This window comes from Bubalus bubalis, chromosome 1 (genome assembly GCF_019923935.1).
Source record: "Bubalus bubalis isolate 160015118507 breed Murrah chromosome 1, NDDB_SH_1, whole genome shotgun sequence".
NCBI classification, from domain to species: Eukaryota; Metazoa; Chordata; class Mammalia; order Artiodactyla; family Bovidae; genus Bubalus; species Bubalus bubalis.
Window position 1 is genome coordinate 142,399,076 of NC_059157.1, and position 8,827 is coordinate 142,407,902.

The 8,827-nt window shown below is 35.9% G+C and overlaps 1 protein-coding gene and 1 non-coding gene across 11 annotated transcripts in view; both read left to right on the forward strand.

Moving 5' to 3' along the window:
- Window positions 1-8,827, forward strand: part of PHC3 (polyhomeotic homolog 3) — an 82,553-nt gene that overhangs the window by 63,350 nt on the left and 10,376 nt on the right. For 8 of the 10 annotated variants that reach the window (XM_025288366.3, XM_025288341.3, XM_025288337.3 and 5 more), the window contains 3 exons: window positions 578-692; window positions 4,465-4,597; window positions 4,689-4,920. In XM_025288366.3, coding sequence (XP_025144151.1) covers window positions 578-692; window positions 4,465-4,597; window positions 4,689-4,920 — 480 coding nt within the window. Of the gene's footprint in view, window positions 1-577; window positions 693-4,464; window positions 4,598-4,688; window positions 4,921-5,096; window positions 5,225-8,827 lie in introns of those variants that run through there. The other 2 variants (XR_003110128.3, XM_006057460.4) reach the window with 2 other exon arrangements.
- LOC112587383 lies at window positions 3,397-3,502 on the forward strand. The gene has a single exon (XR_003111869.2). It is a non-coding gene; the product is annotated as a U6 spliceosomal RNA (small nuclear RNA).

Here is an 8,827-nt window from a genome sequence, read left to right on the forward strand (position 1 = left end):
AACTATTGATGATTTTGAAGATAAATGTAAATTATTTTAATATAACTAAAAGGGACTTTTATAATTAGATAAATACATCTTTATATATTCTGTTGTACACTGCAGATCTTAGAGAGTGTTAATGATTTTAAATGCTCCTCTGAAAGACATCAAAGTCTTCTTTTTGGAGTCCTCATTTTCTCCAGTTAGAATTGTGTTCTTTGCTATGTATATTATACATAGCACAATGTATCAAAATTCATATACTACATAATACTTTTTGGAAGGTAGTGACTTTATTTGCACGTTTTAGGTAGGTTGGATTCTTTGCAAATGAACCTTTAAAAATGTATTATTTATTTATATAGAGAAAACTCCATAAGATTTTTATGCAGGAGCTAGAGGGAATTGGTGGAAGTGGTTGTTTTGGGGGCTTTGCCTTGCCAAAGTGGCTGTGGATTGAAAAGTTAAAAGACCATTCCTTTTAAGTCTCCTGTAGGGTCTGAACACTAGCAGCATCTGACCCAAAGTAGAAGCTAAAAGAAAATTTGCCACAATTAAGTTTTTGGAATTTTTTCTTTTTTTTTTTCTTTTTTAGAGACATTAGAAGAAATGGACAGTGAGTTGCTCAAGTGTGAATTCTGTGGAAAGATGGGGTATGCTAATGAATTTCTTCGGTCAAAACGATTCTGCACTATGTCCTGTGCCAAAAGGTATTTCTGTTCTCAAGTTTCCTAAAGCACAAGCCAAAAACGGCTGTAACAAAACTAAAAAACTTGCAGAGTTTACCATTAGTCAAAACTAGGTACTGTAGAAGAATAATATCAAGTAGACATTATCTGGAGCTACTTTACTATTCAGTTGTTAAATTTTACTTGGTGAACACGGTATTCATAACACATATAGCATAATCTAATGACACATAGAGAGCATAATCGAATACTGAAGTAGCAATCTCCAGGTGGTAAGAATATGGTTAGGAGAATCCCTCCTGTGAATACACTGCTCGTCCTTTGTTTTAACAATATTGAAATACCTGGATTTACTTGGTTATATTTTAAAATGTTTCATTTCTTTTAACCATATCCTGTTTATTTTAGGGTTTTAAGTGGGACATCTGTAGCATAAATTCTCCACATTGTTATATTACTTGATAACAAAAATGCCTGTCTTTTCTAAGTGTTTTTTCAGTAATATTATAGGTAAATAGTACTACTGTCAAAAGCCTTTTTAGTATCTTCATTGATGTAGTCACAAATTGAGTTTAAAGAAAGCCTCTCTAATTCGGTTAATAAATCCTAATACAGTTATTTCCCACTGAAGGTAAAGTGTGTGCACGGTTTATTTTGAACTTTGTTCTGTATTCCAAAAGTTATTTTCTCAAAGAATTTAAGATCTTAAAGATAAATCTAGGGAATTTATTGCTCCCTAAATAAATACATTATTTAGTATGGTGCGCTTAAAATATATTTAGTAAAACTTAAGTTAAATAAGCAGAAGTATTTTCTTCTGAAAATGGGTTAATGGTTTTTCATTTGTCAGTCTGTTATTCAGATATTCTTTCATGTTATTTTGATAGTCCTAATCAAATTGTGTAACTCGTATTTTGTTTGCATATACCACAAGAAAGAATAGTGGCTCTCTGATTCAGAGGGATTAAAAACTGAGGGAGGAGGATTCCTTTCAGAATATTTTAAACTTCTTAACTACTCAGAAATATTTCAGGACAGTTAACACACTACCATCACTCTTCTCCCAGAGATGATTGTTGAGTTGCCAGGTTAGTATACCTTTAGGTGAAGCTCTTTAGAGGCTTAGAAGTCCTAAGGTAGGAAAATACAGAGCAGAGTAAGGAGGAGAGGATAAGCTAGGTCAGGTAAGAAATGCTGTTTACATGTATGCCTAGCTACCTTTTTTCGATATCTCAGTATTTAGGGACTAAATAGCAAAAGTCTCTCCTCTCTCTAGTCAGTTGGGAAAGAAGTTTGTTAGTTGATGTAAATGGAAATCAGAAACCTTTAGAGCTGAGCCCCCAGATGAGCATACTGAACACAGGAGGAGCTTGTTTAATTGTTTAAGGGTAAAATGAAGTGACCATCAGGACACTCTTTTCTTTTTTATATTTTTAGGGGAAAAATAGCCTATTTACTCTCATAGTACTTCTTACTTCCTCCTCATTGATATTTTCATAAACATAAGTGAGGGAATTTTCTTTTAGTAAAACAGTTTTCAATAGCAAAGTTAACTGGGATTTATTCTTGTCATTTGCCTGAAAAATCATCTTAGACCAAAAGAGTTTCAAGAAGAACTTTGAAAATAAGAAATTACAACAGCAATTTTATGTGTAATAAAAGAGGAATTATGTGCATTTTTTTAGCCTTTTTATAACATTTTAGAAATTTGTTTATTAGATGATCTGTTTTCACTCTTTCTAGGGAAGGAGTCAGCGGACTATACCCAGGCTGAGTCCTTTCTGTAGCCTATTTTTGTATGGCCCCTGAACTAAGGATAGTATTTAAATTTTTAGGTGGTTGAAAAAGAATCAGAAGAATATTTTGTGACACATGAAAATTATATAAAATTCAGTTTGTCACTGTATGTAATGTATTGCTCAGTCATGTCCGACCGTTTGTGACTGCGTGGACTGTAGCCCACCAGGCTCCTCTACCATGGGACTTCCAGGCAAGAATATTGGAGTGGGTAGCCATTCCTTTCTCCAGGTGATCTTCCCCACCCAGAGATTTAACCCGGTTCTCCTGTGTTGCAGACAGATTATTTACCATCTGAGCTACCAGGAAGGCCCCAAGTGTCACTGAGTAAAGTTTTATTGAAACACATCTATTCTCATTCATTACTGTCTGTGGCTGCTTTTATGTTACAATCACAGAGTTGAATAGTTGTGGCAGAACCTTTGTGTGGCCTAAAAAATCTAAAACATTTAATATCTGGCCCTTTATAGAAAAAGTTGCCCAGCCCCTGTTTAGGGCATTGGAACCCAATAAATGGCAAAAGATTGTTTTGTTTTGTTTTTTGGCCACACTGCGTAATGTGCAGGATCTTAGTTCCCTAACCAGAGATTGAACCTGCACCCTTTGCAGTGAAATGTGGATTTTTAACCATCGGGCCTTCAGGAAAGTCCCATCACAGGACTCCTTTAAACTGTCATCATGCCTTAGAAAGTGAAAGTGTTAGTTGCTTGGCCATGTCTGACTCATTGCAACCCTATGGACTATAGCCTGCCCGGATCCTCTGTCCGTGGAATTCTCCAGGCAAGAATACTGGAGTGAGTTGCCATTCCCTTCTCCAAGGGAAGCTTCCCAACCCAGGGATTGAACCCATGTCTCCTGGATTGCAGGCAGACTCTACCATCTGAGCCACCAGGGCCTTATAAAGATCAATGTTAAAAAAGTCACAAGAGTGCTCACTTTGACAATACATATGCTAAAATTAGAATGCTATAGAGAAGATTAGCATGGTCCCTGCATAAGATGATATGCAAATTAATAAAATGTTCCATGTTTTAAAATATGTATATATTAAAATATACACTTAAAAATATTAGTCTGTTTTGATAAAAATAATCTTCCAGCCAGTTTTTTAAATAAATAAATTTATTGTGCTAGGTCCTCATGGTTGCATGAGGGCTTTAGTTTGGAGAGCAGGGGCTGCTCTGGTTCCGGCGTGTGAGGCTCTCATTGTGGTGGCTTCTCTTGTTGCGGAGCACAGGCTCATATGGATGTGGACTTCAGCAGTTGTGGTGCACACTTAGCTGCTCTGCAGCACGTGGAGTCTTTCCGGGCATGTGGACTCTTCCCAGGCGGGGGATCAACCTGTGTCCCCTGCATTGACAGGCAGATTCCCAACTAGTCCACCAGAGAGGTCCTTTTCCAGCCAGTTAAAGAATTAAATATATCTGAATTGCCTGAATTCCTAAGAACCATGACTTTCTTGTATAACTTTGATAACTCAACTTTACCTTTCTGTCTTTTAGTTATATTTGAAAAATATTTTACTAGCCATTTGAGATTTCCTCTTCTCTACTATATTAATCTCTTTTTAAAAAATCTCTTCAGGAATGGTTACCCAAGAAAATAACTATTTGAATGATCATCTAAATAGTTAACTAATAATTTCTTCTTCTCCTGGAGCCTTGAATTATTTTGCAACTGCAAAAATGAGTTATTGTTTGTATTTTGCAGAAAGTTTCCCACTATCATGCTGTTATTAGGAGATATCAGTACCTTGTTACAGGTGTCCAGTATTATATTGAGAGCTATATTATATATAATGAGGCCATTTTTTTTTTTTTTACTATTAGCATAAGTACATTTATTGAACACTGTGGTTTACTTTCTGAGGTATTATAATCCATAATGAAACAAATGGCATTTACTGATTCACAACTGCACTTTAATTAAGGTCATAATTACTAAGTGGAGCATCCCATACATCATTTAATATTTTTTTCTTACTTGAATTTCTTAGGTACAATGTTAGCTGTTCTAAAAAATTTGCACTTAGTCGTTGGAATCGTAAGCCTGATAATCAAAGTCTTGGGCATCGTGGCCGTCGTCCAAGTGGCCCTGATGGGGCAGCAAGAGAACATATCCTTAGGCAGGTCTGTAGAAACCTTGATTCAATGTACAATACCCTTTTCAGAAATACAAGGAAAGTGCAATGCTGTATTTTACTTGTACTACATTTTCCAGCTTCCAATTACTTATCCATCTGCAGAAGAAGACTTGGCTTCTCATGAAGATGCTGTGCCATCTGCTATGACAACACGCCTGCGCAGGCAGAGTGAGCGGGAAAGAGAGCGTGAGCTTCGGGATGTGAGGATGAGGAAGATGCCTGAAAACAGTGGCCTGCTGCCAGTGGCACAAACAGAGCCATCTATATGGACAGTTGATGACGTCTGGGCCTTCATCCACTCTTTGCCCGGTATGTGATTGACCACTTTGACCTTGATTTTTGCCTTGTGCACACACCCAGGAATGACATTAGATCCATCCACACCTGTTGCACAAAAGGGCTAGAGAAGTTCTGTGTATATATATACTCGTTAAATGGCATTTGCTATTGAAATGTGATCTGTTTCCTCTTGCTTATTCCCTCAGCACAACTGGGTATTTTCTCATACCCCCCAAGTCGATAAAAACTGACTAGTCCTGCTTCTGCTGTGACACCTCAGCCGGTGAAGATATTAAAGGTGCTCTCTTCTCTTCAGTCTGATTTCTCTCGAGAGGTCAGTAGAGAGATTGAGTCAGACACTTCTTCCCTTCTGCTCTTCCAGTTTTCTAGTCTATCGATATTTCCTCCTTATTTCCTAATTTAACCTTTTTTAAATGAAATAACACCAACATTTTTTTTTTACATTTTTGAAAGCTAATCAAGACCTTTTAGAGTGTGATAAAATTTTGGTTTCTTTAAAAAAACAAAAAACCCCAAAAATGTTGTTTCTTTTAAAGGAGGCTGCATTCTTTGATTCTTTGCAAAAAGTTTAAGACATCAAGAACACTTCTGAAATTAAGTAGACAACTGAAATTCAGTTACGATATTCTATTCCAATATTGAGGGTTACTTTCTTATTTATATTTCCTGCTCTCTCATTTGGTATTCTTTCCATCAGCTTAAGTCATTAGGTTCTTTTATCTTTACTAGACAATAATCTTTTATATCCACTTTCTCTACTGGGCTGGGTACTGAAGACCACCTTTGCCAATGATTGACCCACACTGCCTCTATATGTTGAGACAGTATGTATTTTTTTAATCAACAAATCTTTTATCATTCACTTTAACTTTATGAATATGGAAAGTAAGATTTTTAAAAACCTTTGTTCCATTTTGGGTTTTTGGTGAATCATACCATTTCTCTTGAAATAAGCTTTCCAGAAAAATACATCCCCTTTGAACTTGTCCACAGACTTACTAAAACTAATCCACCTATAATTGGTAATCAATCTTTCTATGAAGGTGACCACTGTCTCAGAAGCAGACATAGCTAAAATGTTGAGTGAAGAAAATATATTCAGAAGTATTCTTTTTTTTTTTTTTTTAAATCTGTTAGCCATTTTACCTTACACAGATGGTTCCTGACTTGTGATGGATAGACTTAATGAACTTCCGATTTTATGATGGTACAAAAGTGATATACGTAAAGTAGAAAGCATGCTTCAGATTTTGGATTTTGATCTTTTGCTGGTGATACAAAGCATGATACTCTCCACAAATTGGGCAGGACAGCTCTGTCAGCCGTGCTATCATGAGGGTAAATAGCTGACACAGCCATGCTTGACTCAAGCACTCATTCTGTTTTTTACTTTCAGTACAATATTCAACAAATTACATGAGATATTCAACACTTTATTATAAAATAGGCTTTATATGTTAGGTAACTTTGCCCTACTTACAGTAGGCTGTTCTTAATGTTCTGAGGATGGTTAAAGTAGGCTAAGCTAGGCTATGATGTTTGGAAGTTTAGGTGTATTTAATGCATTTTTGACTTGATGTTTTCAACTTTCAATGGTTTTATCAGGATGTCAAGTTTGAGGGAGATAAATATACAGAACTCTGGAGTTTTATTAAATTATTTTTTAATGGCTTATTTTAGAAATGTGAAATAAGCTTTTTTTTTCTACTAAACAAGATATGGTCACTTTTAAAGAAAGATGAAATTGTTTAAAGAAGGGATACATTTTTCATGGGAAGATTTTTAAGCATGCACCTAGGAAAACTTAGGTGTGATTCAAGTGCTGACCATGTGGGTTTAGAATCTGCTTTAAAAAACTGATGTATTAGAGAATGGTGAGTCTTCACAGGGTGTGGCTTTAATATTTAATGAAATAAATTTTAAGTTTTATACCAGTCTAGGTATCTTTAGAATTAACATTGGAACTGTCATCTTTAGACAGTCTCAGTCTTCCAAATGGGATATATGAGCTGTTAGCCTGATTTCTCATTTGGAGGGGGAAATATTTCCTTTGGGGAGGAGGAAAGTAGTTGGCCAAACAGATAACAAATAACAGCTGCTGCTGATTGTTCTATCATTTCATATGCTTTTTTTAGGGCTAGTTTTCTAATTTTCCCCAGCATCTGTTTGCCACAAGGCTACTCTTGGCTGCTTTATTAGGACGAAGGCTAACTTTTTTGTTTTGTTCTTCCTTCATTGAACGGAAAAAAATTATTTCTTATATCTTGAGATGCTTGCCTTACTGAGTTCAAGACAATTTTGTTGCCAGCCTTTTAGAGAAAATTACATATAAGGCAGAATCCAGACTGTTTTATAATTTAGAATTTCTTGGTATTAAGAGTGTGCTGAATATAACTACTTTTTTACTGATTAAATGGGAGTATTTCTAAACTGTTTTGATAGGCTGAGTAACAAGCTTATTTGTGTGATGCGTTACATCTTCTTTCTCAAAGTTTTTCTCTGAATAATGCCTGTGGCTTAAGGTAAATCTCAGCCAGAAAAGGCCGTTACTGTCATTTCTCTATGTTCATCTGGCCTTTGTAAATCCTTTTGAGCCTCTTTAAGCTCATACAGGGCTGTATTTTATTTTTTACCCTGAGCTCTTCTCATGGAATGAATAAACTTGTAAATTTTGTAATCTCTTGCATTTTTGTTTCTTTCCAGTTGAGGCTAGGTTTCCCTCTTTCATCAGGGCACCTGTATTTATTCCTAGAGTTTTCTCTTCTTGTTGTATGTCATCTTATGAACCATCTTGGTGGGACCATATTAGAGCTGGTATGCAGACAAGTCTCAGAGCTGTTACCAGAGTAAAATTCTCTCTTCTTCTAAATGTTTGTACATTCAAAAGTTCTCTATAGGAAAGGTTCTTTGTACTCTCCATTTACTGCATTTATCTTCTTTAACTCTTCCTTGATACAGTGAACTGCGTTTTGCAAAGATCACTTTAGTCTGTATTTGTTGGTCTGTGAATCTGCAGTAGGTTTAGTTTCTATGTAGGTGTAAAAAGTAGGTATTGTTTAAAAACATGACTGTTTATTATAGTTTCATAATATTGATATTGGGGCTTATTTGTTCTGTAGTGTTGAGTGCAGGTGGTAGCCTTTCATCATCCTTACCGAGGGTAATTTTTGTGTGGGGTTGTTTTTGTTTTAGGGTTAGCTGGAAATGTGACTGGGCACTTGTGAGGTTCCTTTGGGACCCATGTCTGTGCAGAGGTCCATCCCATCATGGTCTGCTTCTGGTGATGTGAAGCCAGCTGAGCTGACTGCAGTCGGGATATGTTCTGTAATGTCCCTGGAGCACCAGCTGTTCTGCAGATGTAGATTCTAAATATGTCAGAAATTCATAGAATTTTAGCTCAGTATACCTTGGGCATCTAGATTTTAAAAAGAAATCATCTTTCTCTAGTTTTAGGAAGCATATTTGCCTCTGCCTCCCCATTTTAAAATCACTTTATTTTTTCATGTCTATACTAATGTATAAACACCCTTTTTTTGTGGTTGGCTTAAGAAAGTTGTGATCTAAAATTCTGAAGATCATTCCTGTTTTGATCATGCTGTTTCCCCACATTTTGTTCTTTATTATTTTGCTAACACATATTTTGTCTACCTACAAGAAGACATTTGAAGGGGAATCTGATAATACTGAGGAACAAGAACATACTATGAATTTCTTCATGGAGAACTCCTTGTTTCTATTCCCAAATGTAGCTCTTATGGTCCTCATTACTTCTCACTGCTTCTCTTTTCTGAATCTAAGTAAGTCCTACCCTGTCTTTCTCTTCTTTTCTTTCCTGTGTTCTTGTAAGTAAGACTGAAGAGAGAAGAACATTAGTTCTTTCATAAAAAGAAGGATGAAGTCACAACTAGATGCAAGA